The sequence below is a fragment of the Nicotiana attenuata genome, unplaced genomic scaffold (assembly GCF_001879085.1).
Source record: "Nicotiana attenuata strain UT unplaced genomic scaffold, NIATTr2, whole genome shotgun sequence".
Classification (NCBI taxonomy): domain Eukaryota; kingdom Viridiplantae; phylum Streptophyta; class Magnoliopsida; order Solanales; family Solanaceae; genus Nicotiana; species Nicotiana attenuata.
Window position 1 is genome coordinate 135,239 of NW_017671918.1, and position 18,822 is coordinate 154,060.

At 39.1% G+C, this 18,822-nt stretch overlaps 1 protein-coding gene across 2 annotated transcripts; it reads right to left on the reverse strand.

Annotated features, from left to right (window-relative positions):
* Positions 1–1,439: 1,439 nt before the first annotated feature.
* Positions 1,440–14,769, reverse strand: LOC109210881 (protein transport protein SEC31 homolog B). Of its 2 annotated transcripts, none has more exons than XM_019374359.1 (22): positions 14,175–14,769; positions 13,052–13,112; positions 12,821–12,943; positions 10,020–10,116; positions 9,901–9,937; positions 9,626–9,731; positions 9,496–9,553; positions 8,090–8,187; positions 7,773–7,892; positions 7,323–7,365; positions 6,528–6,640; positions 6,330–6,457; positions 5,689–6,238; positions 5,502–5,594; positions 5,092–5,277; positions 4,801–5,014; positions 3,838–3,953; positions 3,576–3,758; positions 3,295–3,426; positions 2,911–3,190; positions 2,055–2,293; positions 1,440–1,954 (listed from the first exon to the last, which is right to left on the reverse strand). In XM_019374359.1, the coding sequence occupies exons 1-22, from the start codon at positions 14,489–14,491 to the stop codon at positions 1,865–1,867; spliced, it is 3,384 nt and encodes a 1,127-aa protein (XP_019229904.1). In that variant the 5' UTR covers positions 14,492–14,769; the 3' UTR covers positions 1,440–1,864. The 2 variants fall into 2 exon arrangements, with proteins under 2 accessions (XP_019229904.1, XP_019229903.1); XM_019374358.1 differs by having other exon boundaries at positions 13,052–13,115.
* Positions 14,770–18,822: the final 4,053 nt, after the last annotated feature.

Here is an 18,822-nt window from a genome sequence, read left to right on the forward strand (position 1 = left end):
AAGGCCAAGGCCACCAAGACTCTTACTACTGACCTCCCTAGTGTGAGCACTGCTCGGGGTCCATTTGAGACCCTTGTGAACTCTGACACACTAGGATTTTGGGGTCTTTTAGCCACTCTCTCTACTATTGAGACCTGAACTATTCCTGACACTCAATTTTTTCTTCCTATTATCTACTGAATATGTAAATTGGTTGGTCAATCTATGGTTATGTGATCGGGTTTGAGTTCTTCTATGGATTCTGGGTTGTGCTGATGAATATGGCTCCCTGTTGGAAATCTAGGTATGCTACGTGAGAGTTGTCGAAGGTCCAAGCATGTTTCCTTTTGGGCCCGTTATGGGCCTACTGTCATTATTTGTTCAATGTTTGTAATTATATTCATTACTGGGCCTGTAATAACTTTGTAATGAACAATTGGGGTGTTAGTGAAATTGGGGAACGGGTATACTTAATATTTGCATGAAAGGGTAGAATATATGCCTATAGGATTCAATGATTTACTTGCTATATGCTATTCAATTTCTATGTGCACTGTAGAAATCATGTCATTAGGAGAAGCAGACACTCACACTGCTCGTCTACTAGCCAAACATGAGTTCAAATGCTTTAATTATTCCTACTGCTACATGTTACTAGAAAACTTGCCTATAGGAAACAAATACCACTAAACTTTCTTTCAATTCGCACAACTGCAGCATATCCACTAGAAATCATGCCTATAGGATTTTAATTATCTCATTTGCTATTGCATCACAATGATCACTAAGAAAACAAGTCTATAGGGGGCTAAGCATAATAAAATTGGTTCCAATCGCCAATTGTTAGATATCCAGCCTATAGGGTATTACTACTCGCCTTAAAAATGTTAAAGTTGAACTTCTCAAACATTGTTTACTGCTTATTTATGCTGCTGCCAGAAAGCATGAATAAGCTTTTCTCCAATAGATTTCACTGTCCTTTACTGCGTAAATCATTTAGGCACAACATCTATAGGTTTAATAACTGAAAATTTGTAATCTCAATAATCATCGTGTAACAACTGTACAATCTTGCCTATAAGCAGCGGCTTGCATCTGAAACTACCTGTATGTTTTAATTCAAAGTCACATAGAAATTATGTCTATAGGACTTAAGGTTCTTAATTCTGAAACAGCCTAACATGAAAACCTGTTTCGCATACATTTTTTGCTTATGTGTGGAGGCTGACTTGAGCCTTTAACTGCATATATTTGAAGTCCAATCTGTTTTTTTATGTCGCATAGTTTTATCATTTTTGAGCATCCTAGGTAAGTTCTAGAACTTCCCAAATAGAGGTCCAAATATGAATAGGCCGACCTTTTAACGGATAGCATAGATATGCCATTTATGTTAGTTGAGTGGCATTTGTAGGCCTTTTCCGTTTAAAAAGGGGTCACCAAAAGTCTCAAAAATCATCGGGTACCAAAAAATCAATTGCTGACAAGCAAAAACTAACAATGTTGCATTTATGCAAACTAAAACAACAATGAGTTCTACTATAAACCGAGATTGAATGACTAGTTTCCAGACAGGTTACAACCAAAGCATATGTAAATAAACAAAAAACCAACTCTATATTCTAACAATGTAAAAAATAATCAAAACATCGTCACCATGTCCAGAGATCTAAGCTCTCTAACCTCTTCCCAAAATTTTGCAAGCACCTAAAAACCAATATCTAGAGTGGGTGAGAAAAGAGGCAGTAAATATCCAACTAGAAAGACAATCTAAAGGCGCCCATCTCCAGACAGGAGAAATGATATATCCTTTTGAACTCATGGGCGAGAAGGATCTGAACCCAAAATCTCAAATTCTTAAGTCTGGCCAATGTTAAGGCTGCCATATTTATCTGAAGCTCTGTCTGATCTTAATCATTCGCTTTAGTGTTGCTAGCCAGAAGTTGCATTCATCCCAGTCACTTGTGGTGAGAAGCACCTGAGGATATGCAAATATAAGACGCAAGCGGAGATCACATGATATTCTACTAGCAATACTAGAACAAATATTCTGAACTATTATCCATCGAGAGAGCTACCTGTATCTGAAGGGCGGTACTGAAGTCACCATTGTCCAAGGCCTGACAAAGTTGAACAAGTTTCTCCGCTGCGTTTTTAGATATGTCCCCACTATTTAGTTTTGCAAAAAGTGCTCCTAACTTCTTTGAGTTATCCTCGATTTCCCGCTTCTTAGCAGGATTGCCTCGTGCTCCACCCAATGCCTCTGACGTTTCATTGAACAATCTTGTCAAAGTCGCTATCACAGGCTTTTGCTGGGCTGCAACACACCAAAAGATTCGTTCTATTACATATTGTGATATAAAGAAAGCAAGCACAAGTAGTAGAACCTCAATTTCCCAGTTAAAGACTTAGAAGATGATCCTACAAGCACAGCCATCAACCTTGCCATTAAAAGAAATATAGAAAAAAGGGAATACATGCTAAAATAGACCGCGGTAGTTTAAAGTACAGTATCCAGGAGAAATTTGAAACAGTTTAGGATGGCGCTAAGGTAAGGCGCAAATTCATCTAAGTTTACTCCTTTATTGGCCTTCTATACGAAGTATGGTTATAATATAGCGGCAATAGGAGCTTTTCCGGACACGAGCTCCAGGTGTACCACATAAGAATCCAAGTGTGAAAACTTGCACAAGAAAATACACTGTATTCTTTCTGTAACTTGATAGCATTAGTTACAACCATGAGAGTCTATCAACGGTGCAGTGCAGTTAATACAAGAGAACTTCTTAAAGACCACAGTCACAACCCATAGGTAGCAATGCGGGGTAATTGCACGGAAAGAAGTGCCAGTAAGAAGGGATTGCATGGTCCGCCCCGACTACAGGAATGTATGAACATGAATTAAACAGGTATTAGAGTGGAAGAGAAGCAAACCAGGAACATTTGAGGTATCCACCGTCTGAACTGTAGGTGGGGGAGCAGCAGGAGCTGCTGGTGGCTGGGCTTGAGCTGGCTGAGTAGGGCTGGGAGGCTGCATTGGAGCCATTCCAGGTCTCTGAACTGTATTATTAACAGGCATAAATCCTCTAGGAGCTTGGGAAGGAGCTACAGCCTGAGGCATCTTTTGTCCAAAAGTTGGGCCAACTTGAGAAGGGTTAGGGCCATATGAAGGAGGCACATTAGGACCGGCAGGATAACCAGGATTAGCAGGTCCCTGAAATGAACATGCAATGAGAATCATAAGACAACACATCTATATTCGCCCAAACCACAATCTCCCCCTTAGATTGAAGTGAAAAATGGAAATCTTTAACATACGGGATACAACTGAGCTCCCAAGGTATGCGGCGGCTGCTGATATTGATCCACATTTCTCAGCGCAGGGGGATTTGATGGGATGAAGGAGGTCTTAGCAGGCTGAGTAGCAACAGGTGGTGGAGGAATGTTACCCTGTAAACACGAGAAAAATATATATTAGCAGGAGAAGATAACTCCACATTAACGCGCTTCAAGAAGCAGCTACCTGTTTCAGCACCGGCAGCTATTAATTCGGCAAAAAATCTTTACATCCAAGAGAAAGGAAACCGAAAAGTGTATACCTGAGGAACTGAAGGAGTTGGAGTAGGCAGAAATATGTTTGGTTGCTGAATGTTTTGCTGTGGAGCAGGCTGGTATGGGACAGGAGCAGTAAAGCCGCTACTGTAGGAAGAACCAAATGGTTGTTGATAATTCTCGGCATAGGGGCTGTTTGAAATGCTTGGCTGCGGCTTGGATGGTTGCTCCTGAGGAGGGAGAAATTAAAGAGGGACAAATCATACAAACTAAAAATAACGCGCCACTAAGAGTGTAAGAAGATAATACCGGATAATAATGCTGAGAAGGATCAACCATGCCATAACCAGATTGATCTGCAACATAGCCGGATCCAGTGTGCAGTTGTGAGTTGTCAAAAGCCGCAGATTTTGATGCATCCTTAGCTGCAAAAACCATTATGCTAAAAATCATCAGCTTAGCTGTTTGAAAGGATTGCACTGTCAGCACTTAGTCTATTGGCTTGAAGTAAAAGAATACTACCACCGACTTAAAAAACCGCCAGTGCCTAAATAAAAATCAGAGTAAATAAGCCATAAAAAGCAGCCCAAAATTTCAAATGAGAAAAACAGGTACAGATAGATACTACTACTTTAAATATCACAAACAGCTACCTTCTTTACAGCATAGTCATGCATGTCTATAGTTAACCCTTTTTACTAGGTGAAGGGAGAGACAAACCTGTTAAGCCTTACAAAGGTTGAAAAAAGACATATATGTTATATGCTAACAAGTTGACAAAATTTAGACCCATAGAATGAGGAACGTTAAAGATGAAGTGCACCCAGTAAGCCTAGAAGATTGAAATGGGAATCATCAACACCAAATGATGAAAAGATACAGTTTGTTTAGTCAACTCTCAAAACCATAGAAACACTTCCCAAGCTTCCCATCACGCCAAACCCATAAGTTTACATGTCAGTAGTGTAAACACTAAAACAGCCAAGTACTGGATAAAGGAAAATGATACTATACCTCCTAATATAACTAAAGTGGTGTAAGAAATTCTCTACACAACATGAATCTCAATAATAAGCTTCAATCAGCTGCTCCCTTACTTCTCAGGCATACAAGCGCTATAACGAAAGCACCAAGGACCAAAGTTTTTGGAGAAGAGCCAAGCTTAACCAAACCGTATGAGCGTTATCGACATTAAAAAGAGAGGTACAACGAACAGCTGCATAATAGTGTCATTCTATAACAGAAAAATATAGCATTACAAAACATATTGACCTGGTTCAGTGGAGAGCGCAATACGATCTCGTAAGATGGTCAATTCAGGTGACAATTCCTCAGAGCCCATAAGCTTCAAGTATTCCATTGCAGTAGTTAAAAGCCCCTGGCTTGCTAGGATTTCAGCATACTTCTCAAGAAGCTTGCAAAGAGACGCACTAAATCTCTTCTGGCCAGTTGCCAATGCAAAGACTATCGTCTTTTCCATTAAATCCTATAGGAAGGAACAGAAAATAATGTGAAGCGTCTTAACCATAACATAGAAAGCTCAGAAGAATCTGAATGCAATACCTGAAGAAGGTCAACATATGATTTTCCATCACGCTTTCCTGCCAATGTCCTTGACCATATTTCTATAGTTTTATCAATGTTTCCTGCACATATGTAACACAATGTTGCTGGAAGGGTTTCACCAGCAGCCAAGAGTCTTGAAGCAAGTGTATCGCACAAAGAAGTCCATTCATCTTGTGGAGCAAACTGCATGAAAGTGATGATCAGATTAACATGTGAACCTCACTTCAGATGGATAAGACAAAAATGGTCCTCAGTAAACATCCATAGTAGTACGCTAATTGTTTGGATCAGAGCAGATTTTCATATTTCTGCCCTATGTCAATGAACTTTTCATACTGCCACTTACACCCCCACCCCATAACATAAAATGTAAACAATGATTTAGGATGTAAGGCGGAGCAACTCACGGTGCAAAGGAGTGCAAGTGTTTCCTTCCAGGATTTCAATGGCCGGGTATTTACAAGGCTCATTAGATCGTTGTTCACCATAGCAGCAACAACCTGAAGTTATTGTTTAGACCGAAATATCAAATTTTCATGAGCATGGACTTTCTCCATTTTGGAAAATGACAGCAATGATATAAATAGATCTTACCCTGAGGTAAGAAGACTGACTCGTTTTAAGGTATTGATCACGAGTTTGCTCCCACAAAGAAGCACCACCAACATGTGCAATAACCAGTGCATCGGCCATTCTATTTGCAGATATGCACTGTGCAACAGCCCCCTTATAGTCACCAACAACTAATGCGCGTTGAACAATTTCATCAAATGATGTGTCCGCACTCTCCTCTTGTACATCCATCTCTGGTTGGGACTCCTTCACATCAACTGACTCGTCAACAGCAAAGGAGCTCACAGATGTTGACACTGGTGTATCAGCTTTGGGACTTGGAAGATTGTTAAAGAAATCTTCCCCATTGTCCATCACATGCAATAAGTTCTCTTTGTTCCCAGCTTCTTTACCTGAAAGATTCTCATCAAGGGCAAGGGCATTTACTTGCTCAGATATATCATTCTGCATAGTATCTTTTTCTTCAACAGGCAGACTGAAACCAAGATGGGAAAGCAATTTTGTCCTTGCATCCCCATCCTCTTCAAACATAACCTTCAAGAAGCCCCATACTTCCTTTTCACCCGGAGATCTGTTCAGAAAGCGCAGGCAAGCTAGTGTAAGCTGGCAGATGAATGCAACTTATGTAAGAGAAAGTTCACCAATTTGAGAAAAAGGCATACTCTGACTCTTGACATTTCTTTTCACAGAAAACCCTCAGCGAAGTTTTCTCGCCATTCTGAATCGCAGTCTCGAATTCAGAAGACCGACTCACCAAACCTTCTTCAGTGACTATGTTATGCACATGGACCTGGAAAGGAGTAAAGTTTATGCAAAGCAAATGGCAGTAAAGGAGGAAATTCAGGAATTCACTGGCATACCTCTGTCGATCCAGTTGGAGCATCTGTGGCGCGGAATGAAACAAGCTTTCCACCAAAGCCAAATGACACTCCGGCTTTTTTCTTAGACCACCACTTTGGAGCTCGTAAAGGAGCTGATCAGCACACATAATGCAAATGAAAACCCCAAGTAGATTAATACGAGGATCACAATTGTGTTTCATTTAAAGCAGAGGAGAGACCAAGAGATGTGCCATGCAATAATGCAGAAAACAATAGCAGACAAGCTGTAAAACCCATAAAAACCTTTATGTCACCCCACCCCACATGAGTACTACATAATAGTTCAGGAAGATACACTTAATGTAATACCTGTCTATCTTCCTTATTCAAAATATAGGCATAATTTGCAGTGATCTTTTTATTTTCTATTTTTGGTTTTTGAGCTACGGCCCTATAAAGGTAGGGGCAAGGTCTGCGTACACCCCACCCTCCCCAGACCCCACTTGTGGGATGGGATCACACTAGGTATGTTGTTGTTGTTGCTGTTGTTTGGTTTTTGAGCTACGGCCTCTCTCATATCTTGATATATAGAGATCCACGCCAAGTCCCCAAGTAGCCAAGCTAATTTTTTTAAAACCAAATATTACGTTAAAAAAGTTGACCGATCATTGGGTGTAAATGTCTCTAAGCAATATCATGCACATTGTTTCAACTATATTGACAACTTCCTACATTCAAACTGAAACATATAGCCTGATATCCTGAACCCCAAGGATGTTGAGAGAAAAAAATTAGAGATGGCGAAGGAAGAAGATCGACAAAATTTCGTCATACCTGCGCCAAAATAACCATCTTCATCACCAGCTCGGCCACACCCCTATAAAACATATGAATTTGAGGACCACACTCACCAATCAAAACAAAAAAGGTGGTGGCACAGGGAAACAACAGCAATTCAAAAGGTTTAAGGGAAGAGAAAGTTATCCAGTTTCACCATATCAAGTGTTTGTCCTATTGGACGAGCAATCACAATACCAAGAATTATCCATCTGGGACACAAGAAACATCTAGTATTTGACAGCTTAAGTCATTCGAACGAGGGATATTGCTATATAGTCCAGTCCTTCTACAGTACTTTTAGCTAGACAACATATCTCAACTCAAAAAAGCAGCGGAATAATAGAAATGGTAAAGGACAAGGAGGTAGAGAATTGTTTTTGAAGTTCTTTGCTATACATTGCAATCTGATAAATGAAGCATACTTATAACTTAAGAGGAGCAGACCTCTATGTTGTAAATGCCAATTTTTCCATCAAATGATGATGCTGATATAACCCCTGGACACCTCGGATACCAATGTACATCAAAATTCCAATTGGTTCCAGCTGGCAATTCGGAGACAATCTGCCAAAGTTAAACAATACACCAAATGTTACTTCTCTGGAGCTTTCCATGGATAATCAAAAAAGAATCAGCAAGAATTCACTAGTTCAAGAACCTTTACCACAAAGAGAAGGTCAACAGAGAACAGCTAAGAAAGTTATGAAACAAAAGCAGATATTGACAGTATGCGGATATGAACATGCAAAATTTTCATTCACCTCTCCAGACGCGACATCCCAGCAGATAGTGCGGTTATCTTTAGCACAAGTAAGCAAGTAGGAGCTGTCAAGGGGGCACCAGGACATTGCAATGACACCTGAATGGAAAATTTGGTAGATATAAATATAATATGGAATGTACTTCATAGATAAACTAAAACTTTCTTTAAGATCAAATTATCTTATAACAGAATTTTTGAGGTATCGCACCAATATGCTGCCTTTATAGGTTGCTTAAGGATTTCTAATGTAAGAAATTGTTGAATATCTGAAGAGCAGATAATGGGAATTGAGCCCTTGGTTTATATTTAGTATGGTTTTCCTTCTTACAGGTTAGGAAAGTCAAACAAATTATTTCCTCACTCCCAAAGTTTTTAAAATTCTATTAAAAACAAGGTTCAAAACTTAGACTATTGAACTAAGTGGCATGAATCTGGTATTCATTAAATCTTCCAAAGGTAGTTTCTGCTCCCTCTACCTCACATCCCTTCCATTTTTTCCATTTACTCTCTTCTTCCTCCACCTCGCCATATCTCAATTCTCAGCATTCGATGCGGGATACAGGATGAATTGATTCTAGCTGGCATTCATATGAATGAAAAGGAATGGGGGATAAAGAAGGAGTGGAGGTGATTTATACACAAAATTGCTATAGTTACATCTCCTTCCCTTCCTTCCAAATCCTACCAGCCAATCATGATGTTGCTCTCCTCACATGGTAATTGCTAATCAGATTCTGCTTGCACTCACTGGCATCATGTCGAATAACTAGCATATAGAAACCAGTAAAATGCTGCAATAGTTTTCTTTCTTTTGCCAAAAGCCCCCAGAGAAAGTAGTACAATCACACTCAAAATGGACCTAAGGCCATTCAGTACCAAAACCCGCATATCTCAAAATGGCGAAGCATTTCAGGCGGATGCCTTATCAGCAAAAGAAAGGAAGACATTGAGAGAGCAGCAAAGAAGAAAGGGGTGAAAGTTATCGAACAGGAAACAAACTAATCACTTAACTTTTACACTTGATTCACCTTAAGAAACACCATAGCACAGACTGTCCCAGTCATGTGTTTTAGAAAAACACATCCACTTGTATACAATGAAATTTCGCAGATCATTTGTCGTGCACTTGAATACACTACCATTGCCGTACCGGTCTATAACAGTTGCGTTCCTTTTACTTTGTTTTTTTACAAGTGATTACAATCATGAATTGACTGCATCTATATGGGCTAGCTAGCAATAGGTTTTGCAAGTCCTTAATAGAGTTCAGCCATCTGTAAGATATTATTCCACCATCATTTGTCTCTTCAAACTTGCATGTTCTAAGACAGTTGAAACATGGAAATTATATGTCTCGTGACAAGCTTGTAAAGATGGAAGAGACGAGCTTTCAGGTGCACTAACCTTTAGTGTGACCCACAAACTCTTTCACAGGAGACATTACATTCCGCATATCCCACAGCTGAACGAATAATAAATTAGTCAGCTAATTATTACAAGAAGCCCAAGAAAGATAAAAGAGTAGAATTCTTACCCTAAGTGCTGGTGAACCATCTTCATCGGAAGCAACGATGAGCTGAGTGGCAACATCAGGATGCCACTGCAATACAGAACACCGCCTTTTAACAGAATCTGCGAAACTGCGGAGTAGCCCAATAGAGGTTTAAATGTCATTGTTTCTGTTACTCATAAATTGCAGGAGAAATATCTCCACTTATAGTAACTCTTGAATATAACAACAAATTTTTTTAGAAGGTAACACTGAATATAATAACAATTAAAGCATACATATTATAGACAACTGCTTACCTTATCACAGGTTTCTGCTTCTTCAAATCCCACACAACTGAAATAAGAAAAGAAAAACGGGGGAATTATGGCAACCCTTAAAAGAAGAATAAATCAGGCAACCTCCGTTTCTTGCTTACCAGTTGTCCCGTTAAGCGAAGTGGAAGCCAATATATGCTGAACCTTGCTATTCCAAGATACATAAGAAATTTCACCTTGAGTTGATGATCCACTACCCTGCAAAAAGGAGAGAGAATCTGAGTAGATAACTTAAATAGATTGTCAAAATCGAGAACTTTTCAATAAACTATAGCATGTTTATAGGCCAGGAGGAGTGGGTAGCAAGAGAAAACAACAGCAGATCAAAACCATGATTAACTGAAACACACAATTAAACTAAATTCCCTGCTGTGATTTTAAGTCACACTTCTCTTCTGCTTAAACCATCAGTTCCGTAATTAGTTACTTGCCTGCCACTTATAAGGAAGCATAACTACACAAATCAGTGAGAGTCCATCTGCTCCAAACTTAGTGGGCAAGTTTACCCACCACCTGTACTTACGAGTTGTAGCAACGTACCTGGTGGTACAGCAAGGTGCACGCAAGTTGGGGCGACAACCACCTTTGTTACAACAGAAAAAGGACTGACACTCCCCCTCATATTTAGGGGGCAAAACACATGGGAATACCTTGTTTTTGCTAATGGATGGCAATACGACTCGAACTCAGAACCTCTACCCTACTTCCATATTATGTTCGCTTGCTTGAATACCTAATCTAAAAGTGTATTTCTCTGGACAATGAACACTTCTATTTAATTCGTTTAGGTTTGATAATCTGAAATGCAAAACTATCACAGAACGCCGTTGATGAACCGTTCACTGAAAAGAGAAGCACCAGAGCCCCCCCCCCCCCCCCCCCAAAAAAAATGTCTTCTATTTTCACTGAGAAATGTTATAAAACTCCAGCCAAAAACTGATCTTCACCAAAACATGTCCCTTTAAAACAATTATAAAAAAACCTTTAACTCCATTTCTCTGTTTCTAGATAATTATTTTTATGTCAATAGAATCATTAAGAATATTGTGTAGAATATTCTTAAAGCTTCTCTTGACTTTAAACACACCCATCAACATTAAGCTGAAAGCACTAACAAGAGAATAGAATACATGAACTGGAGCTACAAAAGGGTTAACATTCAATGGATTATGACAGCAATGTCACTCAGCCACTTACAATACCACATTGCTTATTTAAGTCATTTATCAAAGATTCTACCGGTATTAAGTGGAAATTGCATTTCAAGGCGGTCACGACAATCCTTTTTTTAGATGAGGTAAATGGTATTAATGGCAGCAAGTAGGTGCAAATAGTACAAAAGAAAGAATGTTAGCTCCATTACAATGTGCAAGGTGGTCACTGCAATCCTTCCACTTAAACTTGGTTAACGACACAGGGTATGTGTAGGACAATTAAAAAAAAGTAGCTTCGTTAATGACACATGACCTTGGGGCCAAAAGCCCTACAATCGGCACGCAGACTAGCAGACAACAACTTTCTCTAGCCTGGATTCCGACTTGTTTTTGAAAGCAGCCTGGTTTCTAACTTTGAGGTGTTCAGTCAATATCCGGGCGCAAAGTGGCTTCACACCACATGGTTTTAACGAACACAATGCCCAGTTGTGCGAAGCAACAGCCCTTCGTATAGTATGTGGAATTAGTATTTATTACACTGTCATCAATAGGGTAAATCCACGAGTCAAAACCATCCTCGTCAGCCTCCCAACTACTCCTTGTTGTGCTCTGCCCTATTAGCTACCAAGAACTAAGGGGTCTCTTGACATCGCCAATTGCAAAACTTCCCTAACTACGAGATGAGAGTCATTGCCCAAGAGACCACATGTTAGTGAGTTTCATGCGACCCTTGACTTCAAAATTCCAAGGATGCAATCAAGATATTTACAAATACATGATGGCAGAAACAACAAATTGGGGGATCACTAAGGACACAACAAAGGTCAAACTATGTCAGATATCAATGATAAAGACAAGTCACAAGCCTAATGAGCAACAAAAAGAGATGAAACCTTCAGAGAGTATCTTAAGAAGAGGGCATGTAGGAACTTCTCAAAAGATAAGATAGTGTTCCCAAATAATTCATCTCCTACATAGCAAACTAGAGTTGATCGGGTCTAAAAAACATATGCGGGAGCATCAACCTTTTGCTAGTTCCTTATAACTTGCCCCAGCAGAAACAAGATCAATTTTGCCTGAAGACATGGTGCCACTGGAACGGCACTCCTATTTTCAGTCCCCGTCTCGGCACTCCTATTTTCGATTCAGCGCTTCGCACACTAAAGCAATTGCTTCCTCAACCTCATCTCGCCTCACACTAAAGAAGCGCTATACCCTAACTATGCTTTTAACAACACCGGGCCGAGGTTCATAACTCAGTGGATAATGAGCCCGCTCCTCTATCCATATCCACTTAAATTCCAGGCTTTTGCCTGCAACAGGATTCGAACCCGTGACATGCATCTAATCCACAGATCAAGTGTTGTGCTCAAGTCCTGAGCCATCGTCTTGTCCGTTAACTACCAATTTCAACCTAGACTTTTTCTCTTCTTGCTTTCTCTTTTCACAGTGGCTATCACTTATCAAGAGTAAATACTGTTACTTGATTACAATCAAGAGTACCAATCCATTTTAAAAAGCCAATAAGATAGAGGGGAGCATTTTAAGGATTGGGGCGTCGTGCTTCACATTTGACTTGAATGAACCGCTACAGAGAAATGCAAGAAGCTATATCATTTTTCCTCGGTTATCTCCATTGTACTATGTTGGACTTGAGGAGGTCCAGGAGGGTACTAAAATAATAGAATTTATAAACAAACATTGCATGAGAAAAGCTAATAAAATATTTAATGTCAGATATTACTTACTTTAAGGGGAGGGAAATGGCTAGGTTCTGAAGGTTTTGCAATATCCCATATACAGATTTCACCTTCATCAGCTCCAGATGCAAGGAGATTAGGAGTAAACCCATTAAACTCCAATCCACGAACCTGAAAATTAGATTTATGAGGAAAATATATCAGATAATCACAGGAATATCAAAAGATGTCCACAAAAACTACAGAAGCACGCAAAAACAGCGAAGTGGTAAAACTTACAGGCCCTTTGTGCCTCGACAGATTTCCGACAAGAGCACTTTCAATTGCCTCAGAACCTTTTCTACTTCCAAAGAAGGACAGCAACAAAAATTATATAAGACCGAGATTGCAAGATCAAAAGAATCATGTATTTACTCAAAGCACAATCAAAAAAGCATCATAAAATTATATTCTGCCCCTTTCTTTCATCACTAAATGATAAGAAATTAGTCTTGCTACCTTTTTACACCTTTCTCAATACTAACTGTAAACAAGAACAAAAAGAGTTCTTTCCCCCACAAGCATAGGTTTAAAGAAGACAACAAAAAGGGCCTTAGTGAACTGCCCTTAAAAGAGGTTAAATTGGAATAACCTTCACCAGGAGGTTTTCTTTTTTTCTTTTTTCTTTTTTGATTGAATAAGGTAATAGTGAAATGCAGACAGCATCTCTGCACTCAGCAGTGCTGCATGCCCATAAAAGGTCACACGTATTGTGTGTCACATCAATATATTGCCAAGTACATTCTGTACTAAACCCGAATATTAAATCTTTAAAAAATAAAACGGCAAAAGTATGCCCCAACTGGATTAGGGAGATAAGGAATGATTGGTTCGAAAGTTCCCTTGTCCAAGTTATGACATCAACCGTAGTTCAATCATAAATAATTACTTTCGGAAAGACATGATCAATTTGAGCCCCTAACTTAGAAGGAATAACCAGAAACACTACTCACTCCTCACTGCCAACCCAACTTCTACACATCCCAGTTCAATGATTCCACAATAATCACCAAGCCTGTGCATTTAATGATTTCATTAATATTTCAGCACAAACAAAGTGCCATAAGGTACCAAAATCAAAGGAATCCTGTCCTTCAAATATGCAAGGAAACCAGGAACTTTAGCTGATCTAGTTAATTTACAGCACCACTATTTCACCAAAGGCACAAATTTTGAAGACACTAAATGTTCGACATTTAGTTCAGCTCTTAGGTTATCCATCTACAAGCAGAATTCTTCATATACGTGCGCAAATGAACAGTAAATTCATCACAACGAGCAATAAAGTAAACTCGATCACTAATTACAAAAAAAAAAAGCGAAATATAACTATTCAATCAAGGAAAACAAATATTGGAATTACGAGATCAGAGGCTTCGGATTCCAAAGCCCAATGTTGCCATCAACAAGCCCACCAGCAATGATTCCATGCGAGAACTCCTCCGAGTTTGACTGACATTTACCCCAAGACAGCCGATTGAACCGCTCCGAACTCGGAATCGAACCGGCGAGAATCAGCTGCCGATCATCCGATACAAAATCGACCTCGAAAATGTCAAGATTCGCAGTGGAGCTGAATGACAGATCCACCGCTCCCGCCATCGTTCCCGCCGCCAGATACGGTGCCTCCGGCGCGAACGCCGCCGATGCCGATCTGTTCACCACCTTTATGCTCGCCATCGGATCAGAAAATCAAATTGAAACTATCTACACACACCGAACCAGAAATCGAATCGATATAGGTGACGAAATCGTGCGTAGATTTGGAATGAAGAGATCTAGGGTTAGGGTTTGAGAAATTGGGATCGAAGCTTTTCTCAGAGAGAAAGTATAGATCGAGAGGGAGAAAGAGAGAGGAGAGATTGTGGAGTCTCTCTCTGTTTATTTTTTCTTGTTTGGGAATTTTCAGATTAGATTTTTCTGCATATATAGTTCCTTTATTTTCCTTAATTTGCTTCTTTTTTTTTTTTTTTATCTTTCTGTTACTACTTACTACTCACTATAATAATATATAGGTCGAATTTCATTTGGAGAAGAAGGGAGAAGGGGGTTTTGGTGAAAGGTAGGGGCTAATATTGGAAATTCAGACACGGGAATCGGGCTTCAACTTTAGTCATATGACCAATGATAGGTTGCCACGTGGAATGCCTTGGTGGACGCTTAGTTAAATGACATGACTGCCCCGCATATACCTAAAAGTCGGAACTGTAACTGAAAATTACAGAAATTAGCTAATCGTCCCCTCTTCCTAAAAGTGTTTGTAGCATCTATAGCTCCATGCTCGCCCTAATCTTCCCCTCTTCCTATGAATCAAACAGGAGAAAGAACACATGTTTAAGAATTTGACTCATTAAAAATTTAAACAGATCGAAAATCCTCACTTAATGTTGTCTTAGCTATCATTAACCTTGAATTTTAAGTTACTTTATTTCTACTAAACTATCACACAATCAGAAGTGAACCCAGGATTTGAGCACGATGGTACATCACTGTGTACTAATCACTAGCGATAAAATTTGGCATGCAACTCTTTAAAAACTTAATGATTATAATGATTTATCATCTAAGTATAAACAAAAAGAAGTTCTAAAGAGAAAAAACGAACAAAGAGAGATTTCTTCGCAAAATGGGTACTATGGAAAGGGAAAATGTTTGATTAAGCATGTTTCGCACTTTAAAATTTCTAGATTTTTTAATTTAAAAAAGGGGTCGGTGATCAAAATGGCGTTCAAACTTTAAAGAAATCAAGATTAAGGGTATGTTAATAGTAAAAAAATAAATAAAGAAGAGTCTTAAACTCTTAGTTTCATTGCCGAATCGGAGTCAAGGTGATTGATGAAGAAGGTTGTGGCATAAGGATTTATATTTTTCTATTTGTGGAGTGATAAGTTGCAATTTGAAGCTTTTAATTTTAAGGGATGAATTTGAAAAAAAAAAATTAATTAAGTTGACTATTATGTGCTAGTATAATCGCATTTTATTATTAAAATAAAATATGCCATAACTCCCACTATTCCATGAGGTAGAAAATGGTCATAACTCTCGTAACTTTCACTACTCCATGATGTAGAAAATGGCTATAACTCTTTTGTAACTCTTCTCCCATGTTTTACCACTAATTACATAATAATTTAACCATTTATCCCATGTTCTCCATGATTTCATAACTTATTACCCCACTTTCTTCCAATTTAATTCAAGGAAGAATTGCTACACCTATAAGTAGGAGTCTTTCTTTCATAATGTGGTTGAGAAATAGTTGTAGAATGTTTCAATAAGGTGAGGTTAAAGTTGTGAAAAAAGAAAAAGAGAGTTTTTACTTTTTTTGAAGAAGGTATTCTTCTTGTGGAGCTTTGGACTCAACAACTTGTCCAGAGTTTGTTCGAGCCATACGACGTGATCGGGCTGTTGTATCGTGGGGGAGACAAGTCAAGAGGTTACTACTGGACCAGTGAAGACTTTGCTGCAGTGGGCTTGAATCTCCTTAAAGAGAGCGAGATATCCACGCCTCAGCCTGAAGATATTTTATTTTTTTTCATTTTATTTTTCAACTATAATTGTATTTTCACCAATAATTTTAAGGGGATTCATTATGGCTACAGTTGAAAACTCCACGGATATCAAGGTGGGAGATCTCAACAAGCCATTCCGTTTCAACGGTACTCATTTCAAGAGATGGAAGGGTAAAGTACTTTTTTATTTGAGTCTTTCTCAATGTTTCTTAGGTTTTAACTGAGAAGAATACAAGCAAAGTAGACAACTCTTCCATGAATGATGATGAGCTAATTGCCCTTCAAGAAAAAAATGAAAAATAAAACGCAGATTCATACAAGTGTCGGTATTATCTTCTTAATTGTCTATCTCATAATTTTTATGATTATTATGAAACTTACTCTACTGCAGAGAAAATTTGAAAAGCATTGTAGAGTAAGTATGACACCGAGGAGGCAGGTGCGAAAAAATATGTTGCTAGCAGATTTTTTTTTCGTTTTCAAATAGTGGACAACAAATATGTAGTAGACCAAGCTCAAGATTTCATAATGATCGTTAGAGAGCTCAGGTCTGAGGATAATAAAATTGGAGACAATCTTATTGTTTGTGGCATAATAGATAAGCTTCCACCTTCATGGAAGGAATTTCAAAAAACTATGCGCCACAAACAAAAGAAAACTTCACTTGAGACATTGATAATGCAGATTCGCATGGAAGAAGAGGCAAGAGGCCAAGATGCACTTATGCAATTGGAAGAGAGCACTCCACAACCTGTCACTACAAAGGTTAATATAATTATTTCAAATAATATTACTCCTGAAACTCACAAAAATATTTCTTTGAAGCCGAAGAAGAAGACTTTTAAGAAAAATTATGTTACACCTCCCAAGAAGAATAATGGTGCAAACAACCAAGCACAAAATCAACAAGTTCAAATTGTGAAACTATGCTTTGTCTGTGGCAAGAGTGGGCATATTGCTTGATTTTGTAAATTTCGAAAACGTGGTCCTACACTACAAGCAAACGTTACCAAAGATCCACTTGTGGTGGTGATAACAGACATTAATATGGTAGAAAATGTTGATGGATGTTGGGCTGATTCTGGAGCAAACTGTCATGTTTGTTATGATAGAGATTGATTTAAAGTATATATTCCATTTGAGGAGCCCAAAACTATCGTGTTTAATGATTCTCACACAACCAGGTGATCGAAAAGGGAGAGGACGGGTTGAAGTTTACTTCAGGAAGAGTATTAATGTTGAAAGACGTACTTTATACTCCTTCAATGAGAAAAAATTTGATATCTGGTTTTCTTCTTAACAAGGCAGGCTTCAAACATATTATCGGGAGCGATCAATATATAATAGTGAAAAGGGGTATATTTGTGGGTGGTAGGCATGTGATGGGATGTTCAAGTTGAATGTTGAGACGAATAAAACTTCTTCTAGTTCTGTTTTTATGCTTTCTTCTACTAATTTTTGGCATGCTCGGTTGTATTATATTAATAATCGTTATGTGAGTGTAATGTGAACAACATATCCTAATATTAGCTGTAATGACCCGACCGATCGCTTTGCCTTCTAGATATCCATTACCCTAAATAAGACTCCTCGTATGTGCTTTTAATATTTTATGACTTGCGGGGATGATTAGTTTGGGATTTAGAAGGGTTCGGGTTGAAATCGAAACACTTGGTTCCTTAAAGTTGGCTAAAAAGGACTAAGTTTGACTTGAGTCAATGTTTTGAGTAAACGAACTTGGAACCAGGATTTGACAGTTCCAATAGGTTCGTATGATAATTTCGGACTTGGACGCATGTTCGGATCAGGTTTTGAATGACCCGGGAGCGTTTCGGTACTTAATGTTGATAGTTGGCACCTTGAAGGTTTTAAAGTTCTTTCAATTTGGTTTTGGGGTAAGTTTTGATGTTATCGAGGTCCATTTGGGATTCCGAGTCTAGGAATAGTTTCGTGTGATGATTTCAAACTTACATGCAAATTTTCGTCATTCCGAGTAGTTTAAGTATGTTTCGGCGTGTTCGGAGTAAGTTGAAGAATTTGAAATTCATAAGTTGATCCAATTGGTTTTGGGTTGCGATTCTTAGTTTTAACATTGTTTTCCGCATTCCGAGGATTCGAGCAAGTCCGTCCCATGATGACAAACCTGTTGGTATGTTTGGACGAGGCCCCGAGGGCCCCGGGAGCAATCCGGATGATGCACGGATTGAATTAGGACTCAAAAGGATTGTTGGTGCACCAGTTCTGGTGTGCCTGTACCTGCAAGCTTTTAGACGCAGGTGCGAGCCCGCAGATGCATGATTTTGGCCGCAGAAGCGGCTTTGGGGTAACTGGTCAGTGGTCCGCAAAAGCGGAGAAGCATGCGCAGGAGCGGCCTCGTTTCTGCGATGGATCGCCCGCAGATGCGAAGGGGCCGCAAATGCACTTCACCGTCCGCCGAAGCGGGATCCCGCCCGCAGAAGCGGCCTGCGCTGGGCCTGAGGAATTCCACATAAGAGGTAC